Source organism: Macaca nemestrina, chromosome 10 (genome assembly GCF_043159975.1).
Source record: "Macaca nemestrina isolate mMacNem1 chromosome 10, mMacNem.hap1, whole genome shotgun sequence".
NCBI classification, from domain to species: domain Eukaryota; kingdom Metazoa; phylum Chordata; class Mammalia; order Primates; family Cercopithecidae; genus Macaca; species Macaca nemestrina.
Window position 1 is genome coordinate 87,649,564 of NC_092134.1, and position 27,933 is coordinate 87,677,496.

The 27,933-nt window shown below is 37.6% G+C and overlaps 1 protein-coding gene across 2 annotated transcripts in view; it reads left to right on the forward strand.

Moving 5' to 3' along the window:
* Positions 1-16,662, forward strand: part of LOC105470090 (SR-related CTD associated factor 11) — a 77,043-nt gene extending 60,381 nt beyond the window's left edge. Inside the window, exons 7-15 of one of the 2 annotated variants that reach the window (XM_071071830.1) lie at positions 1,167-1,225; positions 1,395-1,507; positions 2,447-2,548; positions 4,068-4,174; positions 6,780-9,497; positions 10,558-10,904; positions 12,571-12,741; positions 13,141-13,260; positions 13,529-16,662. In XM_071071830.1, the coding sequence (XP_070927931.1) occupies positions 1,167-1,225; positions 1,395-1,507; positions 2,447-2,548; positions 4,068-4,174; positions 6,780-9,497; positions 10,558-10,904; positions 12,571-12,741; positions 13,141-13,260; positions 13,529-13,675 (3,884 nt within the window). In that variant the 3' untranslated portion in view covers positions 13,676-16,662. Of the gene's footprint in view, positions 1-1,166; positions 1,226-1,394; positions 1,508-2,446; positions 2,549-4,067; positions 4,175-6,779; positions 9,498-10,557; positions 10,905-12,570; positions 12,790-13,140; positions 13,261-13,528 lie in introns of both variants that reach the window. The other variant, XM_011721839.3, reaches the window with a different exon arrangement.
* The last annotated feature ends 11,271 nt before the right edge of the window (positions 16,663-27,933 follow it).

The following is a 27,933-nucleotide window of genomic DNA, read 5'->3' on the forward strand; positions in this document are numbered from 1 at the left end:
TAAACACTACATACTCATTAAGTGTTGAGTGAATGCAACCTGAAACAAAACAACTCAGCATCCTTAGGGCATAAAAGACACTATGTAGGTATAGCACAGCAATTCTATGTCTAGCTGAAGGAACATGGTTATTTCTAAGAGTGTATCTATGTACCTACCACACGTTTTTACTTCTTGCCTCATAAGCAATTTTAAAAATCAGCGTATCATCTTTTAGATACAGATTTTTAGATACAGATTTTCAAAGGGGTAAGGCAGTAAGTTCCAGAACTCAGCCTGTTCGCCTGCCACTAACATTGAAATTACATTTGTTACAATAGTTCTGAGAGGGACTTGTGCAAAACCAAACAGCTGTTATATAATAACTAAAAAGGAAATTAGTATGCTATTAAGTAGAAAGTAGGCTATTACCAACTGGACTAACAGAAGTAAAACAAAATATATATGATCTTGCAGTGCAGGAAACAAGCCTCCTAGTTAGTGTGATTTATTTTGAACTATGTCAATAGGCCCTTTGTGAGGCAAGCAAGGGGGAAAATTAAAAGGCAGTTGTCATATGCACTGTAGACAGGTCGTAAGCAGTGAAGCCACCAACTTTGTTGTAACAAAAAGCAGTTTCAGACAACACGTCTGCTTTTCCCTCTTAGTATAAAATTTGAAGGAAAGAACACACCTGAAGTGGGTGCCAGTGGCTAAATGGTAATTTATGGTTAACAAGAGTTGATGGCCCCAGGCCCCCTAGTCAGCCTGTACTTGAGATAGCTACCTGTTTTCTAGATGATAGCTGGATAAGAAATGTTAAGTGCATTATTGATATTAAATAGCTTGACTTCTTGTGTATACCTTTTGTTACAAGATAGTTTAAGTTTGCATAAGGTGGCAGAAAATGATTAGAATTTTAACTCACATGTTGTAAACATACCAGGTTTTACATACTTCACCCAGTTTTCTCTATTGTGGCCTTTTATATTTTACTTGTATTTGTAGCTTAACAAAATAAGATGAAATCGGCATTTGGGAAAATTGTGTAAAAAATGTGTATTATTTGAAATGCAGCTTTTCTACATATTTCAACCCTTGGCAGTATACTGGTATCAGTGCTGGTTTATAGCCTTTTTAATAAAAATTAATACAAGGTAACCAAGTCCTTTTATGTCTTTGTACAGGAAACTCTTTATACAGTGAAACAGGAGGAGAGAAAAATGCAGCAATAAAGATAAATAAGGTTTGTTGAAACCAAGAAAAATCTTTTTCTTAAATAATAACACTTTAGGGTTATTTAGTCCATAAATAGCCAGTGCTTCAGGTATATCAAAATATTTAAGTATAACTATTATTTACCTATTAGAGATATTTTTATTTGCGGTTTCACTAACTACTTTTTACTTTTCTAGCCTCAGATATCAAATTGGAGTACAAATCAGTGCTTCAGAAATTTTTTCTGCAATATGTTTTCTTCTGTTAGTCATCCTGGAGAATCTTCCTTTACCTCCTATAGAGCTTATTGGTTAGTATTTTCTACTTTTAATTTATGCTGTTTATACTTGATGTTTAATTATTAACTTTGCTAGAAATTTAAACTCTAGGCCCAATAAAATCTGAAAGGCCCACCTTGGTTTTTTTGCTTTAGTTTTTTTCTTTTTTCTTTTTTTTAATTTTTGGAATGTAAAGTAGCTCTAGCCAAGAGAAAACCTGTTAATTTGGGGAGCTTCTCTATTGTGCAATGATTGCCTATGCCAGTGTGCTTTGTTTTCATTAATAAGTTGTTCTATATAAGCTCTATATATGATAGAGAAGTAGGTTATTTATTAGATTGTGGGGATGTTACCTAAAGAAGAACCCTTTTAGAGCTGATCCATTCATCTTTGAATCCTAGTGACTGGCATGTAGATACAAAGTTGATATTTATGGAATTTGCAGATTAAATTGAGGCTTTAAAATCACGTATAGTTAGTTGAGCCAGCAGCACAGAATAAGATTGTGTGATTTAATTTTAGAGCTTGGCAAGGTACCAAAATATCTAAGTAGGCTTTTGAAAAGCTGAACTATGCCCATTTTTGGTTGCAGTCATCTCACCCTCCTTTATTTTCTTCTTTTTTCTTAGGCTTAGTTTCAAGTAGGAAACCATTGCACCTAGAATTTCTTTCTTTCAATAATGAGGATATTACTCTGACTTGACTTTATTTAAAAAATTCTGTGACTTAAGATAGAAATTCAAGTGTTATTTTTAACAAATAAATACAATTCTAATTTGCGATATAAAAATTGTACTTATTTTAGGAATGAGTTTATTTTGAAAGTGTTTAAATAGAAAAAAGCTCACATTCTGGTAAGTGTGATTCATAATGCTAGGTACAAAAACAGCTGCTATTCTTTGTACGACCTAATTGTTTTTTTGAACCTAAAATTGTGAGATTCTGATGAAGGTCTAAAATTTATCTTTTAGTACAGAATTTATAGAAGCCAGTGAAATCAGTACATTGATTAGGCAGAAGAGACATGAACTGGAATTGTCATGGTTTCCTGATACATTTCCTGGAATTGGAAGGTAAATATTATTTACTCAGATGTTTACATGCTAACGTGAACAAGATAGCATTAGTACTTAAATACAGGGGTACCTTATTCAGTTGTTATTTTCCTAAGGAAGTTTTGTGCAAATTAAACTTTGGTGTTTCAAATGCCCAACAAAGATTGTTACATAAAGGACCCCTTAGAAAGTAAAGAACCCTTAATTTATCTGTTTAACAAGTATAGCTGTGTATATGCTAGATTTATTTAAAAGGGAGAGAACCTGAATATTAAGATTTATTATTAGTAATACATCTGTCACCATTCCTGTACTGTTCTCCTGTTCTAGTCTTACCTGTATGCTGTCAGCTGAATCACACTTTTACCATATTCCTCTCCTCAAAAATGTTCTTCTAAATAACTATTTGATCAAGTGCCTACTCTACCCCGACACTCATGACTTTCTGTAATCTCGTTTTTTATTTCTTAGTTTAGTCCTGAAGCTACTAAGATGGTGCTAGATATGTAATATATACTTAAATCAAGCTCCTAAGTTAAGATTAGGGTCGCTGCCTGAGTGTTATGTTAATTCCTATAACATATTATGACTTTATTTTATATGTCACTATAATATAGTTCTGTATAGGGCATTCACCCTCTAGGAATGATGGCAGAACATAATAGAAGTCAAATGAAGAAGTCCAGATGTATGTACTATGAAACCCTTCCTTATAGTTACATATTTTTATACATGTACAAGTTATATTTTTTTTCTCCATGCTTCTCTTCTCTTACTCCAGAATCTCACCTTATACTGAAACAGATAGTCTTTTGTTAGGAGACCTAAATGAGTAAGAAAAAAAAAAGCTGAGAAGTGGTTTGGGTTTGAATGGAGAAAATTTGAAGGGGAGGGAGTCTTAACAGATCTCTAGGGACACTGAGAACTTTGAAGAGCCATCCCCAGGTCGAGGAATTTTAGAATATAACATAGTGATATAAATCAGTTCCTTGGTTGCCTGGAAAGGAGGGAGAAGGATTACAAAGGAGTGTGAGGATACTTTCTGCAGGGGTGGAAACGTTCTCTTTCTTGATTGGGGTGGTGGTTAACACAGACATATATATATATGTACACACTTTGGTCAAAAGTTACCAAATGTACTCTTAAAATCTGTGCATTTTATGTTGAATTACACCTCAAAGTTGATTTTATTTTTTTAGACTAGTGAAGAACATGATGAAAGCTGGAAAATATCTTGTCAAAATACTACATAAATTATTTCAAAGAGAAACGTCTGTGTTAAGTTGCTTTCATCTTTTCTTTGCCATGAATTTATCAGAAAAACATAGTTTTAAAGATTTTTTTCTGAATTGCAGCCAATTGGTAGCTATCTTCAGACAAGGAGTAACCTTGAATTTACATTTTTAGTTATTTGGGCAAAAAACGTTTAAGCACTGTATTTTAATATTGCTAACCTGATTTAGAGAATTAATACTTTTAGATTGCTGGTTTAATTTTTTAAACCATTTAAACAAAAATATTTTTATTATGTTTTCAGAATTGCTTTTATACCCTGGAATGTTGAAACAGAAGTCCTTCCTCTCATTTCTTCTACGTTGCCAAGAACTATTTTTCCAACAAGTACCATATCTTTAGAACATTTTGGTAAAGTTTGTGAAATCATTTTCTATTTTAAAAATTGTTGTTATTATTTTCTTCCAGTTTCATAAAAATGTGTGTTTGATGACTTAGAAAAGCTGTAAAGTAAGGCATAGTAACTTGTAAATACTTCTATAAATATTTGGACAGCGACTTAACTTTAAAATTGCTTCAACTAGAGTGTGTGTGTGTACATACACACACTGTATGTATCCTATATACACACACAATGGAATATTATTCTGCTACAAAAAGAAGGAAATCTTGTCTTTTGTGTCAACATGGATGAACCTGGAGGAAATTATACTAAGTGAATAAGGCAGGCACAGAAAGAAATACCACATGATCCACTTACATGTGGAATCTAAAAAAGTTGATCTCATAGAACTAGACTATAGACTAGGGCGTGGGGTAGCCTGGTGGGGTGGAGGTTGTTGGTCAATGGATAGAAAGTTTCAGCTAGATAGAATAAGTTCTAAAGGTCTATTGTGTAACGTGATGACTATAATAATGCAGTTGACCCTTGAAAAACACAGGTTTTAACTGGGTGGCGATATTTATACATGAATTTAAAAAAATAAATATATCGGAAAATTTTTGGAGATTTGCAACAATGAAAAAACAGACAAATCGCATAGTCTATAAATAGTGAAAAAATTAAGGAAAAGGTATGTCATTAATGCATGAAATATATGTAGATACTAGTCTATTTCATCATTTACTACCATAAAATATATACATATCTATGATAAAAAGTTAAAATTTATCAAAACATATACACACTCAAACTACATGGTTCCACCATTTGCAGTCATGAGAAATGTAAACAGCTGTAAAGATACAGTATTAACTCATAACTGTGTAAAATTAAATATAGTGCATATTTACCAGTGTAACAATTTTTGTGGCTGCCACCTGTTGCTATTTTGGTGAGCTCAAGTGGAGGCTGAGGCTACAATGTGCTGTGATTGCACCACTGCACTGCAGCCTGTGCAACAGAACAAGGGCCTGTCTCAAAAAAAAAAAAAAAAAAAACCTGCAAAACTTGGTGTAATGTAATCATCTCCATGTGAGCATTTGTCTTTCTGATAGATTGCATATCACAGTAAAAAGTGATCTCTTGCAGTGCTTGCGTATTTTTCATAGTGTTTAGTGCAATACTGTAAACCTTGAGTAACACCTTTGGGACCCACATGAAGTGCCATTAGTGATGTAGGAAGTGTTCCCAAGAAGCAAAGTTATGGCTTTATGAGAAGAAGTTTAATTCCTTGGTAGGAACTGATCGAGATCTATAGCTACAATTGCCCACCATTTCAGACAGATGATTCATCTTGTAAACAAATGATATATTAAAAAAAAAATGATACAAACTTAGGGTATCAATAAATACAGTACAGCACTGCAATGTATTTTCTCTTATGGTTTTTGTAATAACCTTTAGCTTCTTTTATTGTAAGAATACAGTATGTAACACATATAACATTAAAAATATGTTAATTCACTGTTATCGGTGAGGAGTCTGGTGAACAACAGTTAAGTTTCGGGGAGTAAAAACTATGCCAATTTTTGACTGTGTGGGGGGTTGGTGCTCCTAATCCCTTTGTTGTTAAAGGGTCAACTATATCTGAAAATTGCTGGAGAGTGGATGTAAAGTGTTCCCACTAAACAAATTGTAACTATGTGAGGTAGCACATATATTAAGTAGCTAGATTTGGTCATTCCACAATGTTTATGTACTTCAAAACATCATGTTGTATATGGTAAACACATACAGTTTTATCTGTCAGTCAGTTTTAAAAATAAAAAATATTCCAACTAGAAACTCTCTTCTACAGTTTTTAGAAATTACAACTTGGAGGCTTTGAGGAGCTGATTCGAAGTCTCCTGTTTCAGGCTTTCATATCCAAACCATAGATCTTTAGAAGTAACATCTGTTAATTAATTATTAATAAATAGTTTGAGTCTTTATTAATTCATGAATAACTTGACCATTTTCTCTCTCCTTTTGCCTAGATAATCCCAGGTCATGGCTGGGCGCAGTAGCTCACGCCTGTATTCCCAGCACTTTTGGGAGGCCGAGGCAGGCAGATCACTTGATTTCAGCTTGGGCAACATGGCGAAACCCTGTCTCTATTAAAAATACAAAATAGCTGGACATGGTAGCGCGTGCCTGTAGTCCCAGCTACCCAGGAGGCTGAGGCGGGAGGATCGCTTGAGCCTGGGAGGTTGAGGCTTCTGTGAGCGATGATTGCTCCAGTGATCACACCATTGCACTCCAGCCTGGGTGACAGAGTGAGACCCTGTCTCTGAAAAAAAAAAAAAAATTAAGCAAGTAGCAGTTACGAGACCAAAAGTTATTTTCCTTTTTTTTCTCTATAAAATTGCCCACTTGGACCAAATCTAGTTATAACTTATTTCAGTGTCATTAAGAAAGTTGATGAATACCTCATATTACTCAGAGGTTAGTAGCTGTGCATTTATTAATAGTTTTATTTGTAAGTATTTTGTTTCACTCTGTTGCAGACTGTTTTATGCTAAAATTAGCTAAAGCCAAATTACTGTTTCTTAAAACACATATTTTTTACCCTTTATTTTTTTAAAAAAATATTAGGTACTTCTTGCAAAGGATATGCATTAGCACATCCTCAAGAAGGGGAAGAAAAGAAGCAAACTTCTGGTACATCAAATACCAGAGGATCAAGACGGAAACCTGCAATGACAACTCCTACAAGGAGGTCTACACGTAACACAAGAGCCGAAACAGCCAGTCAGTCTCAGAGATCCCCAATATCAAACAATTCTGGGTGTGATGCCCCAGGTAACAGTAATCCATCTTTAAGTGTTCCCTCTTCAGCTGAGTCAGAAAAGCAAACAAGACAGGCTCCAAAACGGAAGTCTGTAAGAAGAGGAAGAAAACCACCTTTACTGAAAAAGAAACTTCGGAGCTCTGTAGCTGCCCCTGAAAAATCATCTTCCAATGATTCAGTAGATGAAGAAACAGCAGAATCTGACACATCACCTGTGTTAGAAAAAGAGCACCAATCAGATGTAGACAGTAGTAACATTTGTACTGTGCAGACACATGTAGAAAACCAGTCTGCTGATTGCTTGAAAAGTTGCAATGAGCAAATAGAAGAAAGTAAGAAGCATACTGCAAATCATGATACAGAGGAAAGAGTAGAATCTTCATCTTCTGAGTCTTGTGCTCAGGATCCTCCTATGCTAGTTGGTGAGGAAGGGGAAGTTAAAAAACTTGAGAATACAGGTATAGAGGCTAAAGTTTTGTGTTTGGAAAGTGAGACTTCTAAAAATATTTTTGAAAAAGGAGGTGATCCATTGGAAAAGCCAGACCCGATATCTGGACTTTCAGAATCAGAGGTAAAGGCAGATATATGTACAGTTCATCTTCCAAATGATTTCCCTACATGTTTAACATCTGAAAGCAAAGTGCACCAACCTGTATCTAGTCCCCTAAGTGAGTTATCTGAGAATGTAGAGTCAGTGGTTAATGAAGAAAAAATGACAGAGAGTTCCATAGTAGAAGTTACTGAACATAAAGATTCTACACTAAAAACAGAGGAGCTTATAGAGAGCCCCAAGTTAAAATCTTCTGAGGGTGAAATTATACAAACGGTGGACGGACAATCTACTGAGAGCCCAGAGGTTCAATTGCTTGGGCATGTTGAAACTGAAGATGTAGAAATAATTGCAACATGTGATACTTTTGGGAATGAAGATTTCAATAATGTTCAAGACTCTGAAAATAATTTATTAAAAAATAATCTTATGAACACCAAATTGGAAAAATCTTTAGAAGAAAAGAATGAATCGCTGACCGAACATCCTGGATCTACAGAGTTGCCTAAAACACACATTGAACAGATTCAGAAGCATTTTAGTGAGGACAACAATGAAATGATACCTATGGAGTGTGATTCATTTTGCAGTGACCAAAATGAATGTGAAGTTGAACCATCTGTAAATGCTGATCTTAAGCAAATGAATGACAATTCTGTGACACACAGTTCCGAAAATAATATGCCATCTTCTGATCTTGCAGATGAAAAGGTTGAAACTGTTTCTCAACCATCTGAAAGCCCAAAAGATACCATAGATAAAGCCAGAAAGCCTCGTACTCGAAGATCTAGATTTCATTCTCCATCTACAACTTGGTCTCCCAACAAAGACACTCCACAAGAAAAGAAGCGGCCCCAGTCTCCATCTCCCAGAAGAGAAACTGGGAAGGAAAGCAGGAAGTCTCAATCACCATCTCCTAAGAATGAGTCAGCCAGAGGCCGGAAAAAATCCCGTTCTCAGTCCCCAAAAAAAGATATTGCAAGAGAAAGGAGACAATCTCAGTCTCGGTCTCCAAAAAGGGATACTACTAGGGAAAGCAGAAGATCTGAATCACTGTCACCAAGAAGAGAAACTTCTAGAGAGAACAAAAGATCTCAGCCAAGAGTGAAAGATTCCTCCCCAGGAGAAAAATCCAGGTCCCAGAGCAGAGAACGAGAAAGTGATAGAGATGGGCAGAGGAGAGAGAGAGAGAGGAGAACCAGAAAGTGGTCTAGGTCCAGATCTCATTCTAGGTCCCCCTCAAGATGTAGAGCAAAAAGTAAGAGTTCATCGTTTGGTAGAATTGACAGAGATAGTTACTCTCCCCGGTGGAAGGGAAGATGGGCAAATGATGGTTGGAGATGTCCACGAGGAAATGATCGGTACAGAAAGAATGACCCAGAGAAACAGAATGAAAATACAAGAAAAGAAAAAAATGACATCCATCTAGATGCTGATGATCCAAATTCTGCTGACAAACATAGAAATGACTGTCCCAGTTGGATAACAGAAAAAATAAACTCTGGGCCTGATCCAAGAACCAGAAATCCAGAAAAGTTGAAAGAGTCTCACTGGGAAGAAAATAGAAATGAAAATTCAGGAAATTCTTGGAATAAAAACTTTGGTTCTGGTTGGGTATCTAACCGTGGTAGAGGCAGAGGCAACCGTGGCAGAGGCACTTACAGAAGTAGTTTTGCCTATAAAGATCAGAATGAAAATAGGTGGCAAAATCGAAAACCACTCTCAGGGAATTCAAACAGTTCAGGGAGTGAATCTTTCAAGTTTGTGGAACAGCAGTCCTATAAGCGGAAAAGTGAACAGGAGTTCTCATTTGATACACCAGCAGATAGATCTGGATGGACATCTGCATCTAGCTGGGCTGTGAGAAAGACTTTGCCAGCAGATGTACAAAACTACTACTCGCGACGAGGCAGAAATTCTACAGGTCCACAGTCTGGATGGATGAAACAAGAGGAGGAAACATCTGGACAGGGTAATGTATTCTTGTTGGTTTATTGATACTGTTTTATTCGAATAATTATAAATTTAATATGTTATTTGTATGAGTTGAAATGATCCTTATTTGTAGTTTTTATAACAAGCTGAACCCTAGTTGTTTGCAGGTCACTTTGCATTATATAAATGTATATACACGCACATTTATCTACATAAGTATATTATTAACGCTACCTCTGCTCCAGACCTTGCCAAAGACTTAAATATTTTCAGCACTGTTTGCTACAACAGAAGAGTTTGGGATATTCCTATGCAGGATTTAACCTCTAATTTGTTGATTTCAGATATGTATACTTTTAATTTTTTTGATAATTGTTCTCATACAAATAAAATAAGCCATTGTTTTAATAGTAAAGATTTATATTTCCTTTTTTTTTCTTGTTAAGAACATTGCAAGAAAAAGGCTGTTGAAGATATAAAAATTGAATAATCTTATAATTTAGTAACTAAATTTTATGTGATTTTTTTTAACTAGTCAGTTTCTTGAGCTACTGATTGTTGATGTATGTTTTGCATGAACTTACTCTTAAAACATATTTTCAGGTGAATGTTTGTTTTGTTTTTTGAGGTGGAGTTTCTCTTTTTTTGCCCAGGCTAGAGTGCAATGGCATGATCTCTGCTTACTGCAGCCTCCACCCCCTGGGCTCCAGCGATTCTCCAGCCTCCCAAATAGCTGGGATTACAGGCGCCCACCACCACACCTAGCTAATTTTTGTAATTTTTTAGTAGAGATGGGGTTTCACCATGTTGGCCAGGCTGCTCTCGAACTCCTGACCTCAGGTGATCCGCCTGCCTCAGCCTCCCAAAGTGCTGGGATTACAAGCTTGCACCACCGCACCTGGCCAAATGTTTTCTTTCAGTTAGAAAATCAGTTCACATTATTTAGAAATGACAGGATAAAATTAAGCAGTTGGAGATTGGTACTGTTATACTGAGCCTATTAATTGCTATTTAATTTTACTGTAACCAGTGGTTGTTTCTCTGTCTATAGAGATTTATAACATGATTTTTTTCACAAGCTTTTTTTCTTTTGATAGATTCTAGCCTAAAAGACCAAACAAACCAGCAAGTTGATGGTTCTCAGCTACCTATAAATATGATGCAACCACAAATGAATGTAATGCAGCAACAAATGAATGCACAACACCAGCCTATGAATATCTTCCCATATCCAGTGGGTGTTCATACTCCTTTGATGAACATCCAGCGCAATCCATTTAATGTTCATCCTCAGCTACCCTTGCATCTCCACACAGGAGTGCCCCTCATGCAGGTAGCCGCTCCTACCGGTGTATCTCAGGGATTACCACCACCACCACCTCCTCCCCCACCATCCCAACAAGTCAACTACATTACTTCACAACCAGATGGAAAGCAATTGCAGGTATGTTTTTAGCAATTCAAGTTTAATCAATATAGCCATTGTAAACATTTAGCTGTTCAGGACAGATGTTCAAAAAAAGGCATCCTGGCATTCAAAAACAATTTGTTTATTTGATTTTAGTTATGGTAAACCTTCATAGTCCCTCTTTCACTATCCTTCTCAAAACCCCCCAACTCCCAAATTAGAAAATTAATTAAATACTTATTACCAAATCCAAGCTACATATATGCTGTTACTTATATCTGAACAGGATTTTTTTTTTTCATATTAAGTAAACCAAATTATAAACCAAATTAGGATCAAGTGGTGGGCGCTTTACATTTTTCTGCTGTTTTGCATTGTTTATGGGGGGTGTATGGGGCGGTGGAAATTAGTGATTAAGTACTATGATGAAGTTTTTATTGTCTTGTTCAGACAAACACTAGATAAAGCCGTTCATTATCCATTATCATCTGTGTTTCATTTTCATGAATTTATCATGCTGAAAAGAAAGGAGAAGTGCCTCTGTGAGACATAGAAAATTTGAATAATTTGCAAACATTGTGTTGCTTATAATTTTATGACTGCCTTTAAAAAATTTTAGAATCCTAGGCGGGCACGGTGGCTCACACCTGTTATCCCAGCACGTTGGGAGGCCAAGGCAGGTGGATCAGTTGAAGTCAGGAGTTCGTGACCAGCTTGGCCAACATGGTGAAACCCCATCTCTACCAAAAATACAAAAATTAGGCCAGGCACGGTGGCTCACGCCTGTAATCCCAGCACTTTGGGAGGCCAAGGTGGACGGATCACGAGCTCAGGATCAGCCTGGCCAACATGGTGAAACCCTGCCTCTACTAAAAATACAAAAATTAGCTGGGTGTGGTGGCGGGCACCTGTAATCCCAGCTACTCAGGAAGCTGAGGCTGGAGAATTGCTTGAACTCAGGAGGTGGAGGGTGCAGTGAGCTGAGATCGTGCCACTGCACTCCAGCCTGGGTGACAGAGCAAGACTCTGTCTCGAAAAAAATATATATACAAAAATTAGCCAGGCGTGGTGATGCATGCCTGTAATCCCAGCTACTTGGAGGCTGAGGCTTGAGAATCACTTGAACCAGTAGTCAGAGATTGCATTGAGCCAAGATTGCGCCACTGAACTCTAGCGTGGGAGAGAGTGAGACTTCGTCTCAAAATAAATAAATAAATAAATAAATAAAAGTAGAATCCTGACAGTACGATAGCGTTGAAAGAATAGGGAAATTGGATTTTAGTATTTTGTATCTTAATCTTTTTCTTCTATCAACTTACTACAAGCCATTTGATTTTACTGCCTTATTTTTTCCAATCTTTAAAGTGGGGGCACTTATTTTCATTAATATTCCTGAAGATCCTTGCAGGAAAGATACAGTTCTTTAAAAGCTCTTCTCCTCCTTGTTTTTAGTGTTGCTGTCAGAATGTTACAATCCATATATATAATTTAAAACTCATCTTGACATATCTAAGGCCCTGTTTAAGAGTGTTAATCATTTTTCTTTAAAGGGCCCTTTAGATATAATTACCTGAAATATGCATTTTTCTTTAGTACTAAGGTTGGTTTGCTTTGTGTTTTTTAATGTTATTTCTAATACATCACTAAAAGACTTCTATTGAGTACAAGTAATTCATTAACTGATGATAACTCTTTAACACAGGGTATTCCTAGTTCTTCTCATGTAAGTAATAACATGAGTACACCAGTTTTGCCTGCTCCAACAGCAGCCCCAGGAAATACGGGAACGGTTCAGGGACCAAGTTCTGGTAATACTTCGTCATCAAGTCACAGCAAAGCCTCTATTGCTGCTGTAAAATTGGCAGAAAGCAAAGTAAGTGTTACAGTGGAAGCCAGCGCAGATAGCTCGAAGACAGACAAGGCAAGTTCAAGGTTGAGAGCAACCTCCATAATTCTGTATATGATAAAGGTGAAAAATATCAGCTTTTTATTGTATGAGTGGTGAAGGGAATTTCTTATTGGCAGTCTAAATGCCAGTATTATTTGAAGGATTCTCTCTAGATGAGTTGATGTCCAGTAAATTACTGGTAATACTTGACAATTGTTTTTAGAAATGTTTGATATGTTTTAGTAAATAAACTGTTTTGTATTTGTCACGTTAATAGTTGGAGAGTCTCTTATTGTAAATGTGAAGTATTTTCAATTTCTTGTTTGAAATTTCGTGAGAGCATATGACTGGTTAATAATAAATTATACATTTTCTTCTCATCAGAAATTGCAAATTCAAGAAAAAGCAGCACAAGAGGTAAAATTGGCCATTAAGCCATTTTACCAAAATAAAGATATCACCAAGGAAGAATATAAAGAAATTGTACGGAAAGCAGTAGATAAAGTAAGTTATGCCTTTAGTGGAGTATGTGCACATTGTTTTGAACCACCTCTGTTTTAATAAATGAATGCTGAAGTTTAATTAAAATAATAAAAGCTAGCTCCTACTAATTCCTGTCTACTTTTTTGCCTTTTGACTAGTTTGTATGAGATAATGAAACATGAAAATAAGTCTGGTTATCTCTTTGGGGTTGTTTTTCACAAAGCTTTCTATTTTGGCTTTAATCCCTTTAAGCATGAAAAAAGTTTACCCTCCACCCCTTTTTTCTTAGGTTTGTCATAGTAAGAGTGGAGAAGTAAATTCTACTAAAGTGGCAAATCTGGTTAAAGCCTATGTAGACAAATACAAATATTCACGGAAGGGGAGCCAAAAGAAAACTCTGGAAGAACCTGTGTCTACTGAAAAAAACATAGGCTGAAATGGGGAACGCTGTCAAAGACATTATCAGGATATCTGCAAAGTGCAATTTCAACATGTACCATTAACTGAAAATCATACATAACTGTGATTGAAATTTGGTTTTGATAAAATTATTTTTTTAACATAGGATATGATGTTTTGTTCTAAATAAATATAGGTCTGCACTGCAACTTCTGTATCCTTCCTTCCCCTCCAACCTCCCCCACAAAATTCAAGGGAAAGTAAAGTGTTGAAAGGAATGTGCATCTTTACTAGGACTGTGTTATAGTGTGGATACTGAAAGATGTATAGCTTTTTGATTAGAGCAATGGAGTGCATAAATTAGAAACTTCTAAGTGCACTGGTTTTCAAAGAGATATATATATAAAATGCATTTATTCTGTCAGGTTAAAATATAAAGTATGATCTTTATGATTGATTTTTTCCCTCTAATTATAGAAAGTTAAATAATGTATTACCATGAAAAATGTTTCTAATATTAAATAGAACATATCAGTTGCAGAGTTCCTAATGTGTATTTTTAAAGCACATATCTGAATAAATTGCCTAGATAGAAAAAAATTATCACATGAGTAAAATTTAGTGTTCAAAACATTGAGACACTCTTCACCTATTGTATGACCAAATAAAGGTTATGCTGCTTGTTTTTCTTTTGTGCCTTTTTTTACCCTGAATTGAGATAAGCAGTTTGACTTACTAGATTACAACTTTGGCAGTTCAAAGTCTTTGTTGAAGACTTTGAAGAAAAAGATTTGGAAAAATTGTTGACTTTCGGCCGGGCATGATGGCTCACGCCTATAATCCCAGCATTTTGGGAAGCCGAGGCCGGTGGATCACCTGAGGTTAGATCATCGAGACCAGCCTGGCTAACATGGTGAAACCCCGTCTCTACTAAAAATACAAAAATTAGCCAGGCGTGTTGGTGCATGCCTGTAATCCCAGCTATTCGGGAGGCTGAGGCAGGAGAATCAGTTGAACTCAGGAGGCAGAAGTTGCAGTGAGCCGAGACCGTGCCATTGCACTTCGGCCTGGGCAACAGGAGCAAATCTCCGTCTCAAAAAAAAAAAAAAAGTGTTGACTTTGTAGAAATTATGTTCTTTCGTAGTATCTTCTTCTACCCATTGCAGATGATAAGTTATTTGTGCCAATTTGAGAATTGCTATTAAGCTGTTATCCTCCCTTCCTTGGGACTAAGAATTACAAGACTCATGGCACTGGCATAAAGTCGTTGTTTAATCACTGATGAAATTATTTTCACACTTGTTACAATGAATGAAGTGTTAATTTGGTGATCAGGTGGTAGCCATTAGCCATGTTGCAGAATTCTAAAATTCTAGCCAATGAAACCTGTGTTTTAGAAATGCAGAGGAAAATTGAATAATGGAGTCTTGGTTAGCCTTTCAGGGACTAGGGATTTGTTTTTTTGTTTTGTTTTTTTTTGTTTGTTTGTTTTCCTCTTTTTAGTACTAGAATATCTCAGTTTTTATAAAAGGTAAGTTTAAAATGTTTATCGTGCCATTATTTTAACTGGCATCTTGAAAGAACAATGCGTTTTCTCCATGATAAACTCTGATTCCAGTAGGAATTTTCAGTACATACCAAGTACCTGGAAAGTTCTTCAGATAAGTTAATGGATCCAAGGAGATACATGCCTCCATGAGATAAACTGACCCTTTTACTAGCTAAACTAGCCAGAGCAATACTCTGTAGAACTGTGCTTTTCTAAAGTAAGGATTATCTGTTTCTCAATTTTACGTGCATAATACTTTTCCTGGTGCTAGCTTTGATAGGCAAAATATCTTGAAATGTTGGCCCCATAATGATTGTGCTAGTTCATAAGCTTTGTTAAGTTATGAGTTTAATCATAAAAATATTTCCAAGCAGTTTTTGACCTTCATTCTACATTTCTGGGCATTTGTAATATGGTATTCTACTGGTATATATTTTTAAAGTTTGCATTTAGATTATGATAAAGAAATTTCAAGTGTATTTCTTCTAATAAAGTATTAAGACAGTGTTTCAGAATATCAAGGCACACCTCCTTAGTTGTTTTAGGTTAGAACTCTACAAACAATTTTGTGAATGTTCAAAGTATTTTGAGTTAAGGCTAGTTCATACTTTGAAATTTTTGCAGCAAATTGCTGTGTCTAAGTTGATTAATCACACAATACATACTTTTCCTGCATTTTCTTTCAGTGACATTTGAGAATTGGGTGACATTTTAAAATGTGCTTTATACCATTTAGCTTTTGCAAACAAGTTCTAAAGTTTTGGAGCAAAAGTGGTGTGGTCAAGAGTTGAAGTCTCATATATCTTTAGTAGCACTCCCATGAATTATTTCCATGACAATAACAAGTGTGTGTTCCATATCTGATTGGGGCACTGGTTAGCCTGCATTAATAGCTAATGAAGAGTGTTATTTGATTAGAATTCAAACTTTTAAAATTTTGAAATGTTTAAGAATGTATTAGAAAATGCATGCTTTATGTTGAAAAAATACATTGCTTTAACATTCCTCATTCTTTAAGAAATTTATGTTAATTTTGCATGGGCACAAACTTAATCAGAAACATTTTGTGGAGTTACATTTCCTCTTGTTATTTATCAAGGTTCAGTATTGACTTGATCTTTGAAACCTTGGTCCCTTTCATTTACTAGTCACATTGACCGATGTTTTATAGAAATGCCTAGAATTTTGAGACTAATAGTAGTTATCCATTAACATTCTAAAAGTTTTGTGCTTTTTTAAAATTTGTTTTGGTAATTACCACATTTTTTTCTCTTACCTTCCTTTAAATGGCCACAGTGTATACTGCTTGAATGTTCCATCCAAAAGATGTAGCTTCAGAAGCACAGTGATTGCCCCAGGGTCCATGAGATATTGTTTTTATTATGAAGTTGGAGTGCTGTCTACTGAAATTATACTCTTAAATAAATATGTATGTAGTGTGTAATATTTTCTAATAAATTCTTTTGATAAACTAATGTCTTTAACATTTTATTATTAAGTTTCCAGGGGAATGGTGACTTGTTGATTATAATTCCTTACAAATGTGTTGAAGTGTTACTTGGATTTGTACCAAAGTCATTCGCATCATGGTTACATAATACCCAAGCTCTAAAGCAAGCATTGAGTTAGCTATAAGCATATATTTTAATGGCATTTCCCCTAATTACATAATTATTGTAAGAAATTAGAAAAACTTTAGTAAATGTGTAAAAGACACTGAAAAAGGAGAAAAATCACCTGTAATCCTACCAAAGGTAACAACTAATGCCAAACAAACTGCACATAATTATGTTGTAACCTTTCATTTTCACTTAATGATGTACTGAGAATTTTCCATTTTAATAAAAATTGTAGCTTATTATTTTGTCAAAAAATGATAGGGGCTGGGCGCGGTGGCTCAAGCCTGTAATCCCAGCACTTTGGGAGGCCGAGACGGGCGGATCATGAGGTCAGGAGATCGAGACCAGCCTGGCTAACCCGGTGAAACCCCGTCTGTACTAAAAAATACAAAAAACTAGCCGGGCGAGGTGGCAGGCACCTGTAGTCCCAGCTACTCGGGAGGCTGAGGCAGGAGAATGGCTTAAACCCGGGAGGCGGAGCTTGCAGTGAGCTGAGATCCGGCCACTGCACTCCAGTCTGGGCGACAGAGCGAGACTCCGTCTCAAAAAAAAAAAACAAAAAGATATATACTGGCTGTATATATAGTGTTTTTTTGTTTTTTGTTTTTTGTTTTGAGATGGAGTATCGCTCTGTTGCCCAGGCTGGAATGCAGTGGCACCATCTCAGCTCACTGCACCCTCCACCTTCTGGGTTCAAGCAATTCTCCTGCCTCAGCCTCTTGAGTAGCTGGGATTACAGGCACCTGCCACTATACCTGGCTAGTTTTTGTACTTTTAGTAGAGATGGGGTTTCACTATGTTGGTCTTGAATTCCTGACCTCAAGTGATCTGCCTGCTCAGCCTCCCAAAGTGCTTGAATTACAGGCGTGAGCCACTGCACCTGGCCCAAATGGCTGTATAGTAGTCTATAACGTGACTGTACCATTAAAACAATCCTCCACTGTTGGATGTTAAGTTGCCTTTTTTTTTTTTTGAGACGGTGGTTCACTCTTGTCACCCAGGCTGGAGTGCAGTGGTGCGATCTCAGCTCACTGCAACCTCTGCCTCCCAGGTTCAAGTGAGTCTCCTGCCTCAGCCTCTTGAGTAACTGGGATTACAGGTGCCTGCCACCACGCCTGGCTAATTTTGGTATTTTTAGTAGAGACAGGGTTTCACCATGTTGGCCAGGCCAGTCTCGAACTCCTAACCTCAGGTGATCTGCCCACCTCAGCCTCCCAGAGAGCTGGGATTACAGGCGTGAGCCACTGTGTCTGGCCTAAGTTGCTTTTATGAATATAAATTAGTAAAATATAAATAAGACATATAAACAATCTCTACCAGTTTCAGATTTTCTTGGGCTTGATTCTACCAATAGAATATCTCATTTTATAAAAATTTTTTAATGTGATTATACACACATGATGCATACTTTCTAAAACTGAATTACATATACCTGTGAAACTTCATTTTCTTAAGCTGATTTTTCAACCACTACAAAGATTTGTTTGTATATATTTCCAAACTCTTTAATGCATTTACAAAAATTTTTTTAACTTGGTGGCAGAGTGGTTCCCACCTGTAATCCCAGCACTTTGGGAGGCCAAGCCAGGAGGACTGCTTGAGCTCAGGAGTTGGAAACAGTCTGGGTAACATAGCAAGACCCCGTCTCTGCAAAAAATCAAGAAGTTGCCCAGGCGAGGTAGCGTATACCTGTGGTCTCAAGATACTTGGGAGGCTGAAGTGGGAGAATTGCTTGAGCCCAGGAGGCAGAGGTTGCAGTGAGCCAAAATTGTGCCACTGCACTCCAGCCTGGGTGTTAGAGCGAGATACTATCTCAAAAACAATGTTTTGTAAGGTTCCAGGAAAGCAGGTTGCTCAGATCGTTTTTCCCAGCATATGAATTATATATTGTAAATTGTTCTGCATCTCTAGTTCCCTTAATAAACTGAAGATATAAAGTCAGTATGTATGAATGTGCCATGTTCTTTATAATGGCTACATCATGTTCCTCTCTTGCTGGTCATTTAAGTTATGTGCAGGTTTTGGCTATTAGAAAGAACACTTGAATGAACACCCTTTGTGACTTACCACTGAACAATTTTTTTTTTTTTTTTTTTTTTTAGCCAAGAGTCTCACTTTGTTGCCCTTGCAAGAGTGCAGTGGCACAATCACTGCTCACTGCAGCCTCAACCTCCCAGGCTCAAGCAGTCCTCCCACCTCAGCCTCCTGAGTAGCTGGGACTACAGGTGTGCACCACCACGCCTGGCTAACTTTTGTATTTTTTGTAGAGATGGGGTTTTGCTGTGTTGCCCAGGCTGGTCTCAAACTCCTGGATTCAAGCAATCCAGGGCCTCAGCCTCCCAAAGTGCTGGGATTACAGGCATGAGTCACTGCACATGGCCTGTTCATAGGTCTTCCAGAATGTTCAGTTCATCAAACGATGCACACCTACTGTGTATAAGGAATTCTTAGATTCTTCGTGTCAGGTTTTGAATAGTACAGTAAATATTACCATATTAAGCTTCTAGTATATGCTAGGCATTCTGTCAAACATTTCATATGTATTACCACATTTCATTTATAAAACCAATTCTAGTAATTTGACAAAAAAAATTGAGATGCATAAAGGATTAACTGAGTTATCTAGTTGCACAGCTACTTAGTGGAGCCAAGATTCACATCCAAGTCCATGCTAGACTTGGGGATGTTACATTGAGTTCACATATATAAACTTACGTTCGTATAGTAACGCAGGAATGATAGCTGATATAGAGAAGTGAGAACAGCATGGGGAAAGTGAGAGGAAGGGACATGTATCATATGTCTAATTAGGTCCACTCATTTTTGACTTTTTTTTTTTTTTTTTGGAGACAGTCTCGGTTTGTTGCCCAGGCTGGAGTGCAGTGGCGTGATCTCGGCTCACTGCAGTCTCAACCTCCTGGACTCAAGTGATTGTTACACCTCAGCCTTCCAAGTAGCTGGGACTACAGTCATGGGCCACTCCGCTCGGCTAATTTTTTTAATTTTGTGGAGACAGGATCTTGCTTTGGTGCCCTGGCTGGTCTCAAACTCCTGAGCTCAAGCAATTGTCCTGCCTTGGCCTCCCAAAGTGCTGGGATTATAGGCATGAGCCATGGTGCCTGGCCTCATTTTTGACTTTTTAATAGCACTCCCATGTTTCCTGTTTTGGAGATATTTAACCATGAAGCCATCTTTAGTGCATTCTTTGCTTTTCTTGCCCTGTTTTCATTTTCTCAGTTTCCTGTGCATTGATTCCTCCTTTACAATAAACTCCAGCTTGTTTCCAGCCATGTTACCTTTGACTTCTTTGAATAGTTTTAACTCTTACTTAAATTCTGTGGAAACCAGTTTCATCTTAGACACTATAGACTAATCATCCAATAGTACAGTTTTGGCCAAATTATTCCACATCATTTCTTCAACAGATAGTGCCAGCCTGTGTGTGTTACACAGTAGAGAAGAGGGAGCAAAACAATATCATCATGGAACCATATACTTGGTGGGGAAAACAGGTACATGTATAACTGATGAGGGTGCAAATAGGACAACCAGATGCTCCAAGAATCTGATGGGTTTATAAAGTCTAAGATTGGTCAGGGAGGACCCCTGGGGTGGGAAGGGCGTTGACACTTCAGCTAAGAGCCAGATGGTAGCTAGGGAGGGAGAGGATGAACTGGCAGAGGGAATGGGGCAAGAGTGGGTCTTGCCAGAGAGCATGGCATCCCTAAGCCTGGAATGGCTGGAACGAAGATTGAGAGGAGTTTTTTGGCAACATATTTTGTAAGGAAAAGCTTTTAAACTGGAGGTGTTTGACATGATGAGATTTACTTTTTGAAATGAGTGCTCAAAATGTTTCATGGCTCAATACAAGCGGTTAGAACATGAGAAGTGGGCCGGGCACGGTGGCTCATGCCTCTAATCCCAGCACTTTGGGAGGCCAAGGCGGGCAGGTCACCAGAGGTCAGGAGTTTCAGACCAGCCTGACCAACATGGAGAAACCCCATTTCTATTAAAAATACAAAATTAGCCGGGCATAGTAGTGCATGCCTGTAATCCCAGCTACTCGGGAGGCTGAGGCAGGAAAATCACTTGAACCTGGGAGGCAGAGGTTGTGGTGAGCCAAGATTGTGCCATTGCACTCCAGCCTGGGCAACAAGAGTGAAACTCTGTCTCAAAACAAAACAAAACAAAAAACATGAGAAGTGTTCAACCAAAAACATTAAACAACAGTGTTTTAAATTTTGTCAAACTGGTAATTTCCAATTGTGGCAAGAGTGCCATGATCAAACACTACTGTGAGGGGTGTGCAAATATGTACAATTTTTCTGAAAGGCAATTTGAAAATAGGTATAAAGAACCTTAAAGGGATTATGTATTCTTTTCATACTATAAACATCCTGGTCCCCATATTTCTTTCCCGTATTAGTGGAAAACTGGAGGGGGATGGTTAACATAAACTATGGTTCATTCATATAAAAGTATTTTACAGCTATTTTAAATGTTTCCAGGGGACAGGAAGTGGAAGAATGTACTCCTTTAATATTAAATGGAGAAAATATAGACAAAAACTATATACAATTATCCTAATTTTCTTTAAAAACTTTAAGGCAAAAATATATATATTATTAATAGAAGTTGTTTCTGGATAATAGAGGATTTTTTCCCGTCTTTAAAAACTTTAAGGCAAAATATATATATATTATTAATAGAAGTTGTTTCTGGGTAACAGAGGATTTTTTCCCCTGTATGCTTTTATCTCCCAGATTTCACAGTTAATAAAAATTGCATGATCAGAAAAACTATCTTCAAAATTGCAGGCCTCGCTGCTTGTGGTATGAGGGCGAGAGATGGGGTAAAGGCTTTGGTCTAGACTGAAGAGCTGAAAGTTTCCCACGCTGGAACTGGTCTGAGTTCTCAGTTGCTTGAGCATCTGGCTGTGATGGGCAACTGTCTGATGTCTCCTCACACTCAGTTCCTCAGGGAGGAGCTTAACTTCTCTGGCAACTGATGAGTTCTAGTCTGTAAATAGTCAGCACCCACTGGCTTTGTGGAGTGAGAAACGCTTTAGTCATGAAGCAGTGGACTTCCCAAACCGTAACTAGCTGAGCATACTCCCCACCAATCCTGTGAGTTCGACAGAAGATAATCCATTTCTGGTGATAAGTAAGGGTATCTGGGCTTTAAAGCTCACAGAGGGCCCGGTTTTGTGACAGTGAGTATGTGCTCTCTGAACCTGAATTACCTATAAAAAGGGGTGCTGCCTATCTACCTTGCAGGGTTACTGAGGATTGAGATAATAGATGGGAATGTCTTGAAATTTACTCCACATTTACTTGGGGAAATTCCTGCCTATATAACCAGGACTGTTTTCTCGCTGTTTTCATCCCTGCTGGACAGTGATGGAAATGCAACTTAACTTATCAAGTGGTTTGCAATCTAGCTGCATATTTAGGGTCATATGGAGAGTTTTATAAAAGGCCATGCACAAGCACAGGCCCACCTCCCAAACCAATTATATCTGTCTCTGGGATGGGGTATTTTAAAATCTCCCAGGTGGAGTCTAATGTGCAGCCAAGAAGCAAACCATGTAACTTTTTTAGATCCCCTGCAGATCACAGCTGTTCTGTTAGAGTAACATAATTAATTAGATTACAGCTTGTTGTCTTTTTGAGACAGTCTTGCTCTATCACTCAGGCTGGAGTGCAGCCACATGATCACAGCTCACTGTAGGCTCAACCTCCTGGGCTCTAGTGATCCTCTCAAATACTGGAAATACAGGCACGTGCTATCATGCTAATTTTTGTATTTTTTGTAGAAATGAGGGTTCACCATGTTGCCCAGGCTGGTCTCAAACTCCTAGGCTCAAGCAATCTACCTGACTCAGTCTCCCAAAATGCTGGGATTACAGGTGTGAGCCACTATGCCTGGCCAGATCACAGCTTGTGTGGATTCTACCCCGCTCTCAGAAACATCAACAGCACCTGATAGTTTGTACACACACGTAACTCTTTTTAACGTTGTTTTCAAATTCGAATTTACCACATTATCTGGGATTTTGAGCCCACTAAGCACTAGGAAGATGGCAAAACAGCACCTTCAGAGACAAGACGCCAAACATTTCCAGGGTGTTCACACAGTAGTTCACGGTGCAATCAACCTCTTGTACGAACCCAGCTGTTGGTAAGGTTAGGATGAGTATACTTAATGTAACAAGATTTTTATTTACACTCTTGCCTAATGGAGTTATAGCTTCTAAAATTATTGTAGTATTGCTTTTTCAAATAATTTCCAGAAATCTTTTTCTTATACAGTTTATCTATAGCTGATAACACTTTATATATAGCACTATCTATATATAGATAGCACTTTATATATAGCTGATAAGTACAGTCAATCTTAATTACCAACAACAGCAGTGGCTAACACTGAGCGCATATTACTGCCTCTGTGCCAAGAATTTTATTTGTATTACCTACTTCAATTTTCCTAACAACCTTGAAAGGTAGGACCCATTATTAACTTCATTTTAGAATGGAAAAAAATGCTCTCAACCATCTTATAATATTCCTCTCAGCTCATTACATGGTCTGCCCAGTGATATTTCCTTTGTGAAGTATCCAGGTCCTAACACTGACCCTTCCTCCAACCTATCTAGCAGTTTGGGCACTAGAAATAACTTCTAGTATATTTCTGTTTCCATTATCCTGCTCCAAAGTGTGTGAAATCCTCATAATCAGTCAAATATTATAACTATAATAAACTAAGTGGTCACCCTATTTAGTCTTTCAGATCATCCTGCAGACTTCTACTAATTATCTAATTCATCTAATATTAATTATGTACTTGTTATGAGCCACTTAACTCCTATATGCCACATTGCCAACAAACTTTACAGAACTCCAAACAAAATCTTAATTAAAAAGGAATGAGTCTGCTCAGGCTGAAGGTAAGGACTGCACACCTGCTCAGCCATCCTCTTGCCTATGACTCTCAATCTGACTTCCTTTGAGGCACTTCTGGTTAGTCCCATTCACCCTCAGAACCTAATTTGGACTGTATTTGTACTTGCCATTTGCACCCTCCCAGACTGCTCTGTGGAACTATCTTACTAGATAATAAGGGAAATTCAACTCCTAAGTTAATGTCCAACAGAAACACATGCCCCAGTGCATCAAGAGACAAGAGCAGAATGTTTATAGCATCATATGTAGTTGCCCCAAACTAGAAACAATCTAAATGCCATCAGTGTTGGGAATATTCAGCAATAAAAATAGGGGAACCATTGCTGCATCCAACAATATAGGTGAATCTCACAACCAAGCTGGGTGAAAGACAAAAAATATAAATCCAATACTGTATTTCTGTAATAGTTCAAAAATTGATGAAACTAAATTATAGTGTTTAGAGATCCATAATGACATAGTAAAAGTAAAAAAACCATAAAGAATAGAAGCAATTGCTTTGAAAATCCAGATAGTGGTTACTGATGGGGGTTTAGGGGCTTTGATGGAGATGGGACATGAGAGGCTTCTAGGGGGACTATCAAGGTCTTTTCTTGATCTGGGCAGTGGGTACGTAGGGTTTGCAGTAAAATAATAAGCCAGGCACTGTGAATCATGCCTGTAATCCCAGCTACTTGGGAGGTTGAGGCAGGAGGATTGCTTCAGGCCAGGAGTTCAAGATCAGCCTGAGCAACATAGCAAGACCCTGTCTCTAAAAAAATAAAAATAAAGCTCTACTCTACATTTTACTCACTTTGTTATATGTGTTATATTTCATAATTTAAAAGGTTTTAAAGAAAGTATCAAGGGGCTAGCAGTTAACCCAAAGCCATTGTTTTAGATTTGATAGTCAAATCTACATTTTCCCATTCTCTCAATCCAGTCCCAATGGGAAAAAGAAAATCCATGAACTTGAAGGGGGAAAAAAAAAAAATCTCCATTCAAAGAATAATTTTGCATCACATTAAGACACACATCTGTTTGGAACCAGAAATAAGTATAAAGCAACAAACATGCAAGGGCCTACTCTGCACAAGAGTGAAGTTGTGTGTTCATTTCCAATAGTGCTCAGCCAGGCATGGTGGCTCACGCCTATAAATCCCAGCACTTTGGGATGCCAAGGCAGTAGGATTGCTTGAGTCCAGGAGTTCAGACCAGCCTGGGCAACATAGTGAGACCTTGTCTCTATAGCCAATCAATCAATTGAAAACAGTGCTTTCTGTATTAGATTGCACCAACTTTCAGGTCCTTTGTTTTTCTAAGTTACTTTAACCATGCCATTTTTACCTAAAGATGAAAAACAAACTCATTTTCAATGGTTGTACAAGTTAGAAAATTGCCTGTCCCAGGCAGCTGCCTTGCAAAAGTGATTTTGTTTAAAAGGTCAACCTGAAAGCCAGTCTAGTTTTGTCTTTCACAGTTTAGCTATAAACAGCGCATATTTGATAATTCAAATCAATACATCTTCTCAAAAGCAAAGGCTAAACGTTTTCTGCAGTTTAGGGAAGTCATAATGTCTAGTCCAGAGATTCTGAAGCCCCTGTCAACCAAATGTGTTGGTCAAACTTATTACATTTGATTTCAAAACTACACTTTGTGGGGCCTGTTAGTTCCGTTTACTTGGTGGCCAAGCCATTTCTGTCATCTCTGCTCCTCCCTGAAATTGTTGAGTTTCATTTTTGTATATTTTGTTTGTGGAGAATGTGTATAGCTTTGATCTCTTACTAGTTAGTTAACCCCTGCACTTGTCAACCTATAACCTCCTCTTATCCTGAACAGACCTCTCCAAACTCAAACTCTCTACCATTAGGTCTGTCCATTTCTATGTTGTTATTATTTTGAGACAGGGTCTCACTCTGTTGCCCAGGCTGGAGTGCAGTGGCACGAATACAGTTCACTGTAGCTTCAACCTCCTGGACTCAAATATCCTCATGCTTCAGCCTCTCCAGTAGTTGGGACCACAGGCATGCGCCACCACACCCAGCTAATTTTCTTTTTTGTAGAGGCAAAGTCTGGCCATGTTGACCAAGTTGGTCTCAAATTCCTGAGCTCAAGCAATCTTCCTGCTTCAGCCTCCCAAAGTGCTGGAATTATAGATGCCTGGCTGAGGTGTGTCAAATTTCTACTGGCCCTTAGAATCTCTCATTAAAAGACATTTTCCCTTCTCAGGAGTAGGGCGCAGTGGTTCACACCTGTAATACCAGCACGTTGGAAGGCCGAGGTGGGTGGATTGCTTGAGCTCAGGAGTTCGAGATGAGCATGGGCAACATGGCAAAACCCCATCTCTACAAAAATTAAATAAATAAATAAATAAATACAAAAATTAGCCTGGCATGATAGCTTGCACCTGTAATCCCAGCTAACTCAGGAGGCTGAAGCGGGAGGACCGCTTGAGCCTGGGAGGTGGAGGTTGCAGTGAGCCGAGATTGCACCACTGCACTCCAGTCTGGGTGACAGAGCCAGACTCTGTCTTAAAAATAAATAAATAAAAGATAAAAAATAATACAAAGTACTTATAAAAAAGACATTTTGCCTTCTCCATAAAGCCCTTCCTATTTTCCCTTTCCAACTCAGCATCAAATGAAGCCTGCTACATGATTAAACTCCCAAAGTCTTTATAATTTCCTTATGGCACATGTTTTTACCTTTTATTGCATTGGGTATTATTTGTAAGTCTGGCCTACCCTCAGAGCAGGACGTCTCCGCCTTCCGAAGCAGCAGCATAGGTACTCCAACAGTATTGCAGGCTGAAGGTGATTTAAGAGTGTACGCTGGGGAAAATCCCATTAACATCATACTAATGTTGAGGAGGAACGACTCTTTCCAAAGGAGTCAGCAGATGGTTGTTTGAACTAGGCACCAGACGGATAGCTGATTACAAACTGTGGTTTCAACTTACTATAAACGTTTTGTCTTAGAAATGGCCCTTTGTCAAGGGTATTTCCAGAAAGTTATTCTAGTTTTACAAAGTGGTGCCAAGTTAATGAATGAAATACTTGGGAAATCTGAAGAATTATGGAAAATCTTAAAAGACAAAATGCAAAGAAAGAAAATACGAGTAACAATGAGGCAAATACAAATGAAAAGATCTGCACCAAAACTAGGGGTACATAGTGTTTATACTAGCAGACTCCTGGCCTTGAATCTGACTCTCTGAGGAAAGAATTCTCCCAATGACTCCTTCTAACTAGACTTCAGAGGAGATGGAGAAATAGTTCCACTTACTTGCTATAAGAACCTGGTCAAGGTACTTACTCATGTTAACCCCCTTTACCCCACTTGTGAAATATTAACTATTACACTGGGTTGTATGAAGGCTGAAACAATACAGTGAAATGCTCAGCACAGTGCCTGACAGAGTAGTGTTCAGCAAAATATTAGTGACTAGTTTAAAACAGCACCTTAAATTTTAGAAACAATTTAAATGTCTATCAATATGGGGTCTAGTTAAATATAGTATATCCATAAAATGGAAAACTATATTATATAGCTGTAAGAAGGATGAGAAAGCTATTTACCAACATGGAATAAACTTAAAATATTAAAATTTCAAGAAAGTACAGCATATTATTTATGGTATGAAATATTTTTGTGTAAAAAAAAGAAAATACTGAATTCACTTGTATGTAGTCAACACCAAAGAAATGTGAACAGTTGTTATCTGGTTGGGGGACACGGGTGGTGAAGCAGATGGGAATGAGACTTTTCATAGAATTTAACTTTTTGATTAGGTTACATTCTAAAGGCAGTTTATGTTTTAAATACATGTATCCAATGTGGATTGTATCTCAGACTAAAGTCCACAGGAGCCAGGACTTGACTTAATAATAGCCTTTTCTTTTAATATTTAAATGTAGTCTTATTAAGGAAATGAATCTACTTACTTAAGTATATGCCAGTGTGTCTTGGTGTTTCTTATCCACACACAAGGCAATCCTGGACTTAATTTTTACCAATAGGAAATAAGACTATAAAATTGCAATGAAAGAGTTAAAATATCATAATGTAATTAGACAGCGGTACTGTCTTCATTTGTTTTGCTGCCTCTGGAGAAGGCTAGTGTAGTTGTTGTATGACGGACTGCTGTATGAGTCTGCGAAGAGTCAAGCAGTATGAAAGTGATCGC